The sequence below is a fragment of the Lissotriton vulgaris genome, chromosome 11, assembly GCF_964263255.1.
Source record: "Lissotriton vulgaris chromosome 11, aLisVul1.2, whole genome shotgun sequence".
NCBI lineage: Eukaryota > Metazoa > Chordata > Amphibia > Caudata > Salamandridae > Lissotriton > Lissotriton vulgaris.
The window spans coordinates 1,004,568,861-1,004,584,800 of NC_141699.1; the positions used below are offsets into that span (position 1 = coordinate 1,004,568,861).

The window sequence follows — 15,940 nt, forward strand, 5'->3', positions numbered from 1 at the left end:
ATTCAAAAAAGAAATGTATCCCTAAAAGACACCTTAAGCCATAGTTTGGTGAAAACCGAAAATGAAGTAAGCAACATACAAGGATTCTTTACATGTGGTGTTTGCAAAGTCTGCAGATACAGCCACAATTGTAAAACAGTCCAGTGGTCAACAGATCACCAGCCATATGACATAACGAAATACCTAACAGGTAATTCAGATCATTGTGTTTATACATTATGGTGCAAGAATAACAAGTACTACATTGGTAGTACTATTTACGGAGAAAAAAAAAGTGTTAGAACATATGAAGGCAATAAATAAAGAAGACAAACAATATCCTATTGCCAGGCAGTTCAAAATGAAACGTAACAAAAACACCAATCTGTTAATATGTTGTGTGTTGGACAGGGTCCCACTTTAGGAAGGAGGCGGCAAAAGAATACAGGAGCTAAGAAGGCTTGAATCAAAACTTATCATCAAGTATAGCATTCTTCACCCAAAAAGACTCAACTTGGACGAAGAACTGGCAGTTAATCTAGGTTAAATATGATGTTCGGTAGATGCATTATTCTCTACTATTGACAGAAAAACTAATAATAAAAATTCTGAATTGTACATTGCTGCCCTTTGTTTATGCCTCATATGGTCTCAGAACCAGACAAACTGGACCTAATTCTCCAGGAGGTACGAGAATCCAGAAAGTCCATAGAGCAACAAATTGGCTCCTTGACAACAGGACTCTCTCCTGAAAGCAGACCATGCCAAAACTCGCCACCACCATGAAAGACAACAAAATCGCCATATCTGAATTAGTACCCCAACATAAGGAACATGCAACGTAACTAACAACTGCAACGCCAGGGGACGGGACTGCAGGAGCGTGTTGACAATGCAGAGGGAAGAGCACAGCGAAACAACGTCCACGTTATAGGCCTGCCAGAACGTTGCGAGGGGCCCAATGCCACCAAATTCATGGAGCAGTGGTTCAGGAAACATGTGGCCGGCCACAGAGGGTCTCTCAGACTTTCTGTGTAGAGAGGGCAAACAGAATCCCAAAAGGCCGACCAACAGCAGGAGGCATGCCCCGCCCTATGATCGCCTGGATATAACATTTTAGGGATCGAGACATGTTACTTCAGAAGGCAAGAGAGGGGCCCCCAATACAGTACAAAAACCAAAGAATTTCACTATACCCCGACTACACGATGCTTGTACAGAGCAGAAGGTTCTCGTACCAAGCGACCAAAAAAACGTAGAACTCTGGATCTTAAGTACGCCCTGCTCTTCCCGGCTCACCTGAAAGTCCTATATGATCAAAAAGCAAACTTTTTTGACACTCCGGAGGAAGCTGATACTGGCTGGAGATTATGTTCCCCCCGACTACATCTGGGTCCTCCACGCAAAGTATGCCTCACAGCCAGAAGACACTGGTGTCTCGGAGATCATCGTAATAAACTTTCTCACAAATCCCAGGGCGGTAATCCTACTGGGGAGCAGTGTGGAGGCGATAGCAGAGGCAAGCACCTTCAGAGACACAAACCTCCACTCGGCATCTGAATCATCTGAGGAGAACACTGCTCACTTTGACTTGGAAAACACTATTACTTTGTTTCCTAATTTAACTCCTCAGACTGCAGACAACTTGCTGAGCTAATATATCGTGGGGGGGGGGGGGGGGGGAATCTGACTCACTCAGTGACTCCTCCTGTTGGTCGCTCTACAAAGGTAACTGGTAAGATATCTGAGAGCAGTGGCGCGCACCACATTTTCCCAGCTTCGGCATTGCTACATTGACATATGTATTGGGTCTGGGTAATATGGGCTTCAACACCCAAACCATCCCTATGTACAACATAGGAAGCACCCAACCCGGAATGCGAATGCACCTTGTAACCTGTTTACAGTTGACACTGTTGTGCTATCAGTTTGGACCAGTGTAGTTATAACACGGGACCTAGTATTTCAAGTTAATTCAAGGGAGTTATGGATTTCTGGATCACTCCACACACTACGATTTCTCAGATCTGCCCTGGTACCCCGCCATACTGACTGCAATCCACATAGACACTTGACCACATGCCAGACGCATATACAATAGTAACCTGGAATGTTCGGGGACTGGGTTCCATCCTAGGGTAACCCCCCGCTCCTTGGCGAAAAGGCAATCTGCGCCCTGGTTCACAGAGGCGCTTCGCATGGCTCGCAGCCTATGCAAGGTTGCTGAGCGGGCCTGGCGCCACAGATATGATGGGGAGGCCAAACTCGCTTATCGATCTGCGGTGAAGGCCTATCATCACGACATTCTTGTTGCCAAGCGGGAATATCTCGCCAGGAGGATTGAGGCATCAGTGAACTCCTGCAAGGAGATCTTCACGATTGTGAAGGAGTTCACCTCTCCCTCCTCTTATTCACCCCCGCCTGTGTCACCCGACACGTGGGCACGTGATCTTGCCATCTTTTTCACCGACAAGATTAAGGCTATTCAGGCCTCCTTTTCGGAGAGCACAGTGGAGGCTTGCTGTGATCCTGGAACAGGACTAGGAACATCGGCCACGCCTGTGGCGATCCTGGAGGACTTTCCACCTGTCTCCAGTGATATGTCCTGTACACTGTTAGCCAGCCTTAAATCTGGATCCCCACTGGACCCCTGCCCCGCCAAATTTTTGGCTGGGATGGCGGCAGTGGTAAATCCCCTGGTTAACCCGATCCTCAATGCCTCCCTGAGTGAGGGGAGTGTCCCACGCTCCTGGAAGAGGGCGATGGTGATCCCCCTCCTGAAAAAGCCAGGTCTTGATGCCGAGGTCTTGGCTAATTATAGGCCAATCTCACTTCTTCCGGCTTTGGCCAAGATCACCGAGAAACATGTTCATGGCGTCTTGTCTAACTTCTTGGAGACTAACAATCTGCTCCACCCATCCCAATCCGGTTTCCGTCCGAATTTCAGCACGGAAACGGCGCTGGTGGAGGTCTCTGAAATCATCAGGGAGACCTTGGATGGGGGTGGCAAGGCCATGCTAGTCATGTTGGACCTGTCGGCGGCTTTCGACACCGTCCCCCATAAGGCGCTGCTCGCCAGGCTCTATGACATCGGCCTACGGGGGACGGTGCTCAGATGGTTTACATCTTTCCTGGAGGGCCGCCGCCAGACGGTCTGGGTATCCCAGAGCTCAGCCGAGATGCCGCCTTTGGGTGTTGGGGTTCCACAGGGCTCTGTGTTGAGCCCGACATTATTCAACATCTTTATGTCCCCTCTGGCGGCTATGGTGGAGGCCTACGGAGCCCAGATCGTGTCCTACGCCGATGACACACAACTCCTCTTCACTTGTGAAAAAGATCAGACATTTGATGGGGAGAGAATCCGGGACTGCTTGGACAGGGTCTTCAGCTGGTTCCAGCTCAATTGTCTGAAGGCCAACTCCAGCAAGTCGGAGGTTCTTTTCTTTGGCTGTGCCTCCGATCCCGAGTGGCGGCAGTGGTGGCCGGCTGCCATGTGTCCTCCGGCACAATCATCCTTGGTCGCCAAGAACTTGGGTGTCAAGCTCGACAATCAACTTTCTCTGAGAGCGCACATCCTTGGCCTGTCCGGCACCTGCTTCGGTATCCTCAGAATGCTCCGCAAGTTTCTTCCCCTATTGTCTGCGGAGCACAGACGGATTACGGTGCAGGCGCTTATTGGATCTAGGCTTGATTATGCCAATGCCCTTTTTCTAGGCCTTCCTGATTACTTAGTCCAGCGTCTGCAGGTGGCACAGAACTCGGCAGCCCGGGCAATCTTCGGCCTGCATAGACGGGCACGGGCTTCTGTGCTATTGCAGTCACTCCACTGGCTGCCAATTCGGAAACGGATTGTTTTCAAAGCTATGACCCTGATGCACAAGGCTCTTTTTGGCTCAGGCGCTGGCTATTTGAAAAAAAGACTAGCTTTCTACCGCCCGGCCCGCTCACTGCGTTCTGAATCCCTCTTCACTGCTGTGGTTCCACGCGTGAGGAAGGCTCGCACTGGGGGGCGCTCCTTCAGCTTCAAGGCTTCCCAGATGTGGAATTCGCTCCCTTTGGCACTGCGTAGTACCCCAAACCTGCTTCATTTTAGGAAGAACTTGAAGACGTGGCTTTTTAACTCTTCTGTTTAGGTGGTTTTTCTTTCTTTCTTTTCTATCGGGGTCTGTTTTTATCTGTTATGTTGATCAAACACTGCAAGTTGCCTGTGGAAAGCGCCGGGACACTCTTTCCGAGTAGCCGAGCGCTATAAAAATGCAATCTAACATAACATAACATAACAAACGTCATAGAATAAATGCACAACTAAACAGATGCAGGGCTCACATAGAGTTCCTCCAAGAATGTCACCTCACATACTCTGAAGATACAAAAACATGTAAGAAATAGAAAGGTCAGGGGAGCGCTAGGTGGCGCACTGGTGAATGGCCGCCTGACTGTGAGGCTCTTGCCGCCCAGCGAACAGAATCCGTAAGAAAATCCTTAAAAGTGGCATCCAGACCACCAACACCGCACCCGGCAAACTTGTTGAACCTCCAGGGAAATTTGTGGCCTCAGCGGAGCTGTGGAACGCCGTATCTCGGCCCGGCGTTTTGAACCGGGGCGAACCATCGGAGCCTGGGCTGCGCGTGTGCCGGATCGGCCATTCACGCAACTCCGAGGCGTAGGAGAAGACGCTGGGCCGCGAGAAGGCCGGTGGTGCGCCCAGGATATTTTGAAGGCCTAGCACCAACATTCCGGGTCCCTGTGACCTCCGGTGAATCGGAGCGGTACCAGGGAGAGCGGACTGCCATCGGAATACGGCGGTAAGACAGGGGCTCCGGTTGCCGCCCCCCCGGGATTGCCCTACGGCATTGCTGACTGTTGTGGGCCCTAGGCCTGTCGCTCATGGCTGTGGCGAAACTGAGGGTGCTCTAAGACTGCCTTGTTGCGGAGCGTAAGTGGCCCCCTCCCTCCGCCACCGGGGGTGAGTGCGAAATTGCTGGCGCCCCGTGCACAGCGCACCGAGATTACGACGCCAGGCTCCCCACTGGCTGGCACAAAGCTTGGGGCCTGGCGGACACCACACAGCACCCCATTTCTGGTGCACAAGGCCCCCCCTCTGCTCGCCTCGGGGGGAGGGAAGACTGATGCTGTCTGTACCTGGACCCTTGCTCACATTTCTGGGGACGCCCCTAACTGAGCCCTGAGGCCTTTGCGCTATACACGTGGAGCGGGCTCTCCTGAGGACTGCAGCCGCGGGAAATCTGCGCCCGAACTATTTTCTTCCATCCCCCCCCCCCTTTTTTCATTTTTTGGCTGCTAGTTCTACGGCCTAGACCTTGTTCATCTATAGGCTGTACCTCGGAAGAGACATTATCCTGTGTTTTGACCTCTCCTCATCTGGCATTACTTCACTGGACTTGCCCCGACACCACCATGGGCAAGGCGGACCCGAGGCAGCCTAGAATTACCTTTGACGCTTCCAAGCAGAACGCGCGGACCGGGCAAGATCCACCCGCCACCTCCTCCACGGCTACAGGAGCAGCAGCTCAGCCTGCTGAGATACAGGATATCCTACACGAAATGCGCCAGGAGTTTGCCACCATAGCGGATAAAGTAGACAGATTGTCCTCCCGAATGGATGGGATTGTTCATAAAATGGATGTTAACGAAGAACGTATCACGGAGGCGGAACGAAGTATTTCGGACTCGGATAACGTGCAGGCCAGACATACTACCCAGCTCTCTAGGATGGAGAATTTGCTGCGTGTCATCGCCTCCAAGAATGAGGATTTGGAGGCCAGGAGTCGAAGAAATAACATACGCATAATTGGAATTCCGGAGTCCACCAACACAGGACGCATGGAGGACTATGTGGAGAAGCTACTGCAGTCCGCAGTGGGCTCGGAGGCCTTTTCCCCCCAGTTTATTGTCGAGAGGGCGCACAGATCGCTGGGACCCAGACCTAAGCCCGGAGCGCCCCCGAGACCCATAATTGCCAGACTCCTTAACTATCGGGATCGAGATGTTGCGCTGAAGGCCGCCCGCAGTAAAAAATCGTTATCCTATGATGGAAACTCCTTTACTGTGTTTCCCGATTTCACACCCCTGGTGCAGGAAGAGCGAAGGAAATTCTTAGATGCCAAAGCAAAACTGCGTAATGCTCAAATTGATTACGCTCTCCTGTACCCGGCGTGATTACGTGCGACTCATCAAGGCCGACGACACTTCTTTACGAAACCACAGCAGGTCTATGACTTTCTCAAGCATCTTCGGCGTGCGGCGCGCCCCGAGGAAGGGGCAGAAGACGAAAGGCAGGAACCGCTGGATGGAGAGGGCGCTGGTGAATAATGAAAGGCGATGTTCCCTACGTGTTTTGCCCCACATGAGAACTTTGCAGGCAGGATCCATCCACAATTAGTTAGGATCTGTTGATATTGCACTGCCTGGTTTTGGACTCCTTCTGGATGCTGGACGTTGACTCGCTGGGCACCCCATATGCGAGTTGGAGCTGTAGTGCTTGACACGAGCTCCGGCAGCAAGGGGTGGATTGTGTTACCACCTAGATGTCTCTTATTGGGCGTTCCCCCATACTTGCCTGGCCACAAGAGTTGGCGAGGATTGTTATTTGGGATTATTGGGTGGGGATAGAGGGGTGGGGATAGAGGGGTGGGGTGGGGGGATTTCTATGCTGGCAAGTTGGAGCTGCTTCAGTGGGAGGGGGGTATGACGAAGTTGGTACAGTTAATACTACTATTCACATGAGTGCTTTATTTTTATGGTGGTTCTTGGTTCGACTAGGACTGATTGATACGAGTGTCACATTTCATCAGCTGTCACACGAATTCTAAACCCTAATGGCTAGGCAGCCTGACGCACAATTCAATGTCATTAAATGGAACGTGAGGGGACCCTAAGAAACGACGACAGATATTGGCATACCTTGATAGGCATCATATCCACGTAGCAATGTTACAGGAAACACATATGGCACCACACAGACACACGACCTTTGCCTCTCGTTGGGCTGCACATAGCATCTTTTCCTCGTACTCCTCCTAGGCCAGGGGCACTGCGATACTAATCAAGAAACACGTCCCCTTTCACATTACAGGATCGGAGGGGGACGATCAGGGGAGGTACTGTATGATCTGGGGCCGTTTGGGCCTGGAATCGGTCACACTAGTATGCTGCTACGGCCCTAATGTAGATACCCCTGATTTCTTCTCCTCTCTTTGGGAGAAGATCAGTCGCATAGGCTCTATGCACATTATTTGAGGTGGAGATTTTAATGTTACGTACGCACCGACTCTGGACAGATCCCACCCCAGTCCGCACCATCGCACTAAATCAATTGGTTGACGCCTGGCGGCACATGCACCCACTAGACAGGGAAGGCACACACTTCACGGCTCACGCGGCCACTTGGGCCCGACTGGATCTTTGGCTTGTCTCTCGGAGACTGGCCCCTGCAATCTGCCAGGCCCACCATCTCGCCAGGACATATTCGGACCATGCCCCAGTATGGTTAGTCTTTTCTTATGCTGATTTTAGCCCTCCACGCAGCGCTTGGCGACTCAACACACGAATGCTCTCAGACATAGACTTTCAGGAAGAATTGCGCGAAGAGGTGCGTGATTTCTTTGAGAGGAATAAGGGGTCAGTTGATGCAGTGGAGACCATTTGGGAAGCCTTTAAGGTTACCATAAGGGGTTACTGCATCTCCAAGGGGGCTGGGATCCTTAAAGATATCCTGAACACCTTGTCTAGACTGGAACGAGAACTGCGGGCACTGGAGGGTAAGCTTAGAAGCACACCAGACGGTGAAACGCAGGAGAAATTTAGGACCCTGCTCAATGAGTACATGGAGGAAGCGCAAAGAGAAGTGCGCTTTAGGGGAAAACATTGGCAGGCCTGCCGATATGGCGAAGGAGAGCGCCCCGGTAAGGCACTGGCAGACACTGTCCGACACTCTGGTTTTGTATTGGAAGTGGAGAGTCGCGATGGGATGCGCCGCTGCGACACTACGAGCATAATTGGTGAGTTTATTGACCACTATGAAGCTTTATATACGACCTCCAGGGCTGGGGATATAGACCTTTATGCCTACCTGGGAGATATTGCGCTAGGTTGGCTTAGCGACGCGGGCCGCGCTTTCCTGTGCGCTCCATTCGAACTAGATGAAGTACAGGATGCCATAATGGGACTACAGTCCGGGAAGGCTACAGGTATGGACGGCATACCTGTGGAATTTTACAAAGCCTATATAGACTTAATGGCACCCATTCGCCGAGAAGAGTATGAAGAATCGTTGGAAGTTTGTTCACTGCCTGCCTCTATGAGGGAAGCGCTCATAATCTCCCTGCTGAAACCGGACAAACCCGCTCATTTGTGTGAGTCCTATCGACCTCTGTCGCTCCTTAATTGCGATGCCAAAATCCTGGCCAAAATTATCGCTAATCGAGTTAGTCTCCTGCTGGAACATCTTATATTACCAGATCAGTCCGGATTTGTCCATGGCAGATCCACTTCACACAACCTGAGAACCCTATTTACAGTGTTGTACAATGTGTCCCCTGAGCTACCCCTCGCAGCGGTCTCTCTAGATGCAACAAAAGCCTTTGACTCGCTTGAGTGGCCGTTCCTTTTTGGGATAATGCACCGCATAGGCTTTCCCCCCCTATTCGGATCATGGATACGCTTACTTTATCACCAACCAGGAGCAAGAATACTGATCAATGGCCGGCTCTCAAACACTTTCTTGATTACCAGGGGCACACAGCGGGGATGCCCGTTGTCCCCTCTTTTATTTGCTATCGCCACTGAACCTCTGGCTGCTCGCCTACGACAACGTCACAACGATCTGGCCCTCTACTGTAACATGAGGCAAATATTAATATCATGTATGCCGACGATATTACCTTGTATGTTAGAGACCCGCAGCATAACTTGAATACCCTGCTTAGAGAATTTGTGACATTTGGTCATCTGTCGGGTATTCATATAAACTGGGGTAAGTCTTGCTTCTTCCCGATCACGGATGCAGTGACGCGTTTCCCCCTGGACTACCCATTACAATGGTGTGACGAGGACTTACGCTACTTGGGCATCAAAATCACCAGGGACAGGGACGAACTCATGAGTCTTAATTATGGTGTAGCAATCTCACGCCTTACGGATAAAATTGACCATTGGATTACACTCCCGCTCTCCATGGCAGGGAGGGCCTCGCTTATCAAAATGGTGGTGCTACCACAACTATTGCATCTGTTCCTGCATATTCCCTACTATCCTGGGAGGCATTTCTTTTCCACCCTCAGATGTGAACTGTGCAGATTGGTGTGGGGCGGGAAAAGAGCTAGGCTGAAGTGGTCCACACTTACTAAACCTTATGCAGCGGGTGGGTTCGGAATTCCTGATTTTTAACTTTATTACCTTAGTGCCCAGGCACACTACTTATACTACTGGATTAGACAGCCCAGGTACATGCCACAGGTTGCGGCTGAACATTTGTTGTTACACCCTATTCCGATAGAAGGTGCAGTCTATCTGAATCTGAACGCTCGAGAACGCACACATACCACTGTGAATGCCACAATTACTGCGTGGCAACGCATAAAATGCATGTTCGATCTCCCCCTACTCTATTTGCCGCTACTTCCTCTGGCCTACCATCCAGATATGCCACAGCTCCAGGAAACTATCTTCCACAGGCTGCAGCGCAGACTGTCCATTCCATTATGGGGAAACCTCTACATGAATGGCGTGTTCAGAGACTTCAGCGATTTTCTCAAAGATGCACAACATACTCCATTAGAAAGCTTTCTGTATATTAGACTCAAGCAGGGGATGAGGGCGCTTCACACTGACTTTCCTACTGAGCCTCCCTTGCTTCCACCACTCCAAGCTGTACTACAACAACCCTCACTCAGGCGGCTGGTCTTGCTCATTTACTGAGCCATACACACTAGACCTGTGCCGCTGGACTCGCCATTTTGTACTAAATGAGAGACGGAACTGGGCGCACCCATAAGGGACGACCAGTGGGAGTACTGCTGCTCACAAACTGAACGAGTGTCGGCCAGCAGTCGTTTTCGGATAATACATTATAAATATTTTCATCATTCATGGAGGGGCGCTGAGGTCGTACCTATTTTTAAAAAAGGTTCTAGGGACGACCCAGCGAACTACCGTCCAATTAGTCTATTGGACTCTTCTCAAAAGGTAGCAGGAAAGGTGGTATTGGGCAGGATCATCGAGTGGGCAGATGAAATCATATCCTGTCAGATCTTCAAGCGGGCTTCAGAACAGGAACAGGCACAATCGAGCAGACGTTCCGCCTTCTAATGATCTATTGGAAAGTGGTGGTGCTGGGAGGGGGCAGTTTGTATCTAGTCTTTATTGACTTGCGGACTGCCTTCGACCTGGTACCACGTGCACTCTTATGGAACGTCCTCGATGGGTTAGGCCTCCCTCCCTATTTGCTGTCGCTCCTTGTAAAATTTCACGACAGGAATTTCGCCCAAATTAGATGGGGTGTACAGGGAGAGAAAACACCTCGTATCCCCGTGGACAGGGGCGTTCGGCAAGGGTGTGTGCTTGCCCCCACTCTGTTTTCTCTTTACATTAACGGAGTGGTGGAGCATCTTCTTCAACAGCCATAAGATGCACCCACCCTGGCTGGAAGGAAGATCCCAACGCTCTTGTTCGCGGACGATACCCTCTTAATCTCTAAATCACCGATGGGCATCCAATTGTTGCTTTCCAGCTTCAAAGCCTTCTGTGATGGAAGGGGCTTGGCTATAAACATAGGTAAAACCAAGTTTTTAGTCCTCAACCCGCCCAAAAAATCTGTCTATCCCCCGGTCCTAGATTCTGTCCCACTTGATCGCGTCAAAGAATTTGACTACCTGGGTATACGCATCAGTGACACCATGAGCTGGAAGGCACACCACCAAAAAGTGTTCCTTACTCACAAAAGGGTGGCAGGTGCCTTGCTCAAGGAACAGCGAGCCTCATTACTAAAACCTATTGGGGCCCCCCTAGATATTTATAGGGCAAGGGTTGTAAGCGCAGCACTTTACGGTGCCGAGCTGTGGGGCACTCATAGAGTTGATACTCTGGCCCACCTTGAGAACAACTTCCATAAAGACCTAATGGGTCTGCCCCACAGCACGCCAACAATCCCATTGCTGCTAGACGCACGTACCCGGGCAATCTGCGATCAAGCGAAACTGCGCCCACTTCTGTTATGGTCCAGAATCTGGAATGTGCAGGAACTAAGAAGCTATGCAGAAGCTTTGAATGACATTATGTCACTACCGGGTTCACATAAGATCATCTGGCTTAGGGAGGTCAAAAAGCTGCTCCATAAACTAGGCCTAGGAGAGGCTTGGGCCAATAAATCTGCACCCCCGAAACAGCAACTAAAGAAGGCTTACTGGGCATGGGTAGATAATGAGAGGGTCCGAAGTACAAATCATTGTAAATCTGTAATCCTGTTTCTGTCGGTCAAAGAGTCACCGTTAAGGGAACCTTATCTAGACACCATTCAGAGCTCATGGGACAGATCACTGTACATTAAGTTTAGGGTGGGGGTGCTTCCATTATGTGAGTTCACGTCCACTTGGAAACCGCCCGCTCAAACTGTACCTTATTGCCCCTTTTGTGACCTAAGGGTAGAGTCTGTGTCCCACATGTTGTTTGAGTGTAGTGTCTATGTAGCCCCGAGACGTAGGTGGTTGAAGCCCCTTTGCAGGTGTCTGAGAACTCGTTCTCACTCAGAAGCCCTGCGTATTTTAAGTACAGATGCTAGACCCTTCTTTTCCACCTGCATGGCAAAATTCTTGGGCTGGGCCTGGCGTCTAAGAACTGCAAGAAAACTGTTAATCCAGTGACCGAGCCCCCCTACCCAATATGCTATTTTGTATATGAAATGTTTTTACGTTGATGATTGCTGCTAAAAAATGTTTTTTTAAAGATGTAAGAAATGCTTTTATGATATGTTTTTATCGAATAAAGCTATTACTACTACTACTATAAATATTTTCATAGATTGTATTGTACCCCTGCTGGAATGCACAAACGCCAACTGCGCAATAATGACCAATGCGATAGATGCCGCGCGCCGCAGGCTGACTTCTTGCATTTGGCCTGGGACTGCCCCACCATTTCCGAGTACTGGACACAGGTCTTTGCAGCCCTTACCCAGATGATCAATACAAACCTTGAGGCTACTCCATTGACCGCATTACTGAGCTATGTTCAGCATGTCTCCACAGCGCATCGTAGACTCATAGCCTTGGCTCTGCTGGTAGCCAAGCGCCGCATTGCCTGTAGATGGGGAAGGGGAAGAGCCCCTAAATTTAAGGACTGGCTTGCAGACCTGATACACTGTCAAGATCACCTCACCCTTTATGCAGAACTTCTCCCTACCAACTCACGACCCAGAGACATATGGGCGCCATTTGCAGCTTATCTGTTGTCCCTTGCAGAGGCACACTATCAACCTCTTGCTAATATTCCATTATAAGAGCTGTCTTTATGTACACTAAGCCATTCGAATGATCTTCCTACAAGCTGCTTCCTGAATGACAATCTCACTATACTGCTAGCCCCAGGGGGATCGTAGCAAATGAAGGAGGCCCCTGGTCGCCCCCTGGTCGCCCCCTTACGTTTTTTTTTTTTTTTCGTGTTTCATGTTTGCCTTACATCATGTTTACCTGTGGAATGATATGGGTTTATTGTGTGATGCACTCTTAGCTATTACATGCTGATTTTTGGTCCGAACTCACAAGAGAACCACTGTACCTATTGCACCTTTTGCACTTTGTTATGGGTTCCATCGGGCACAAGTGTATTTCAAAGATGTTTAAATGTTGTGGCGGGGCCGGCCCTGAGAGGTTGTAGGCGGCTTGCTGTGTTAGAAACTTCGTACTACTCTTCCGTTGCTACTGATGATATATTCTCTCTGGAGGCGCTGACGGCCACATGAATGGTTGTAGGCATGGAGCTGTGTAACCCACTTAATCTCCCAATAAAATGTTTACCAAAAAAAAAAAAAAAATAGAAAGGTCAAATCAAATCTTATCCACATCATACTCGGCCTTTGCCGGGGAGGGGGGCAACAACATGGGTCAGAGGTGGGGTCTAATTTGTAGCCTTAGAACAACGCATAGAGCGGCAGGGTTGGCATACCTTAGTGCGATGAACAAAGTATTGCGCGCAAACAAATCTGTATCTTGCAGTTTGCATGCAGGCATCTGATGACAATTCATAGCTGACTGTGCTACATTAGGATTGTACATGATTAACTGCAAATAACAAAATGATCTCTGTGACAAAAGCAGAAACCCACTAATATCCATTGTTGATATATGTCATTATTCAATGGCTCACATGGTAGTCCATAAAGATTGCAGATTCAATTTCTTGGTTACAGTGTAGGGCAAGACACAGCCTGGTGTTTTGCATCCTCACATGACCCTGCATAAACTACCTGTATACATGAGGCAATCAGGCAAAGAAATCCCAGACTCCACCATAGTGAGAATAACTACATAAAGTGAAGCTATCCTAGGTATGTTGAAGGGACCTTACTTCATGGCAAGGCCTATCAGTTATCAAGGACCACTCTGACAAACCAACGTTCACAGAAGGAGAAGCTGAAAAGTTGTCAATTCCCAATGAGGGGAATCTAAATCCCTCTCAAAAGAGGACAGCTGATAGCCGCCCTTTCAAGAAGAGATGTGCAACTTTCCCTAAATTAGAGAGCCATCACTCATGACAAAATGCATGAGGTAGCCTTTAATATACAAAATCACGGCACAACATAACAGAACAGGGAATAACAACGATCACAATTACTTCCAAGAAATGTTGATACATGATAATATGAGAAGACATAACTAAAAGGGAAGAGTAAATTATAATTATATTAACTATACATAGCAAGCAAATGGCATCCTCTGATAAAGAGAAACATAAGCAATACGAATATAACTTCAAATGTCATCATGGACAAAGAAGTAAATATAATATAACGAGTCCTTTCAAGAAGTGATGTGCAACTTTCCCTTTCTAAATTAGACAGCCATCACTCATGACAAAATGAATGACGTAGCCTTTAATGTACATAAATAACGGCACAACATAACAGAACAAGGACTGACAACGATTACAATTATTTCCAAGAAATGTTGATACATAATAATAAGAGAAGGCATAACTAAAAGGGAAGAGTAAATTATAATTATATTAACTATACATAGCAAGCAAATGGCATCCTTTGATAAAGAGAAAGATAAGCAATTCGAAAATATCTTCAAATGTCATCATGGAGAAAGAAGTAAATATAATATAGTGAGTCACATGAATTGCGAAGGAAGATATCAAATAGGCTAAAGATTGAATTTTTACAATATCTACCACACTCGCACCCTATAATTTCGTTCAATACAGCCTCCTGGAGTTAGATGCAACAATCACCAAAACTACACAAAATGAAAAATGCCGTAGACTAGTTTAATTGCGTGACAAAAGCTAATTGCATCCTTAACGGGGGTTAGTACACAGCCAAAAGCCGCTGACAGCATCCAATAGGACTCATACTTTCTAACATTTTGTTATAGCATGTATTAGACATGGACTGCACATTTAAAGAGACAACGGTTGATTGCTGGTCACGAATACTGTAATAACGGTGCCTGCACTTGATTGCAGGGTTATATGAGAGGTATTTATAGGATATATCTGCACTTCGCGGCAGAGATAGCATCTAAAAGTAGCGGGACTTTTCAGCAGAGATTCTGGCCATATAAAGGGACAGTACAGTGACAAATCAGCTGTGCTACTGAACCTATAAGAGACAGTGACTTTTCAGCGGGTTTGCTGAACAGTGGAATAGCACAGGTATTACTCAGTATGGCCATTCCTGCCCGATATACACAATGGGCAAGACTGATACGTTGTTTCTATTTAAAGTCTTGCCATCACGCACCCATTTACCCAGGTAATATGGATATTGACTCCAAAACGTTTTGATGAAGCCAGTGTATGTTCCACAAACACAGGGCAGCGTTTGGACTCGTGTTGGTATTGGCATTTCAAAATCTGGTGATGTGGCAGATATGCCAGTGAGCTGAACTGCACACACTGTTCTTATGAGACAACATTACAAAGTGCACTTTGGAGGCCGATGTGAGAGGATAACGGCGTCATGAGGGAGGACAGCTATCTCCAACACCCATCCAAGGGGTGCAGCTGTGACTGCAGGCAGGATTGAGAGTGGGGGCACAAGAGTTAGAGAGGGGCTTTAACAAACCGAAGTGGAGGTAATAAGCTGGTGGCGTGCGTGGGTCTGCACGGTACAACGCCCCCCAGAAGTCACACTGCGGCACACAGCTTGGAGGGGAATTCCAGCAGGAGGACCCCTGATGCGAGGTGGGTAGGGGGTCGTCACTCGTAAAGCAGCCGCCACTATGTTCAAAGACTCTCTCCCCCTTGCGCCAAGAGGGCTCTCCCTTGCATCCCTCCACCAGTGAACATGCATGAGAGGAGGAGCGGCCTCTGTTTACCTGGCTCCGTTTCTTCTGTCTTCGCCGCTCCGCCATCTTTCTCAACGTTTGTCTGGAGCGTGCGTGACGTGGAGCCGACACAGAGAGGAGGGCGGCCGCAAGTCTCGCGAGAGGTCTGCTGCAACACTCGTGAATAGCGGCTAAGTCACCGGGTAGAGAGGTGGCTGTGTGACGTCATCCAAGACCATGGTGACACCACGGCGGTGCTTTCCAGGATCCCACCTCCCGCGACGCCCCCAATGAAGTCAGCTACAGATCTCACTGCCAGCCCCCATAACTGGACTAAAAGGGAACGCCCATATGTAATTCTACTGGACGAGATCACCATATCCTAGAATATCCTAATAGTTTACGATTAGCATCCTCTAACGCACTGATACTCAGCCATGGGCAGCATTAATGTT

At 48.9% G+C, this 15,940-nt stretch overlaps 1 protein-coding gene across 1 annotated transcript in view; it reads right to left on the reverse strand.

Annotated features, from left to right (window-relative positions):
* SEC62 (SEC62 preprotein translocation factor) overlaps nucleotides 1–15,590 on the reverse strand; it is a 175,341-nt gene extending 159,751 nt beyond the window's left edge. The window contains exon 1 of the mRNA XM_086944300.1: nucleotides 15,537–15,590. Within this exon, the coding sequence (XP_086800426.1) occupies nucleotides 15,537–15,572 (36 nt within the window). The 5' untranslated portion in view covers nucleotides 15,573–15,590. The remainder of the gene's footprint in view (nucleotides 1–15,536) is intronic.
* Between the last annotated feature and the right edge of the window lie 350 nt (nucleotides 15,591–15,940).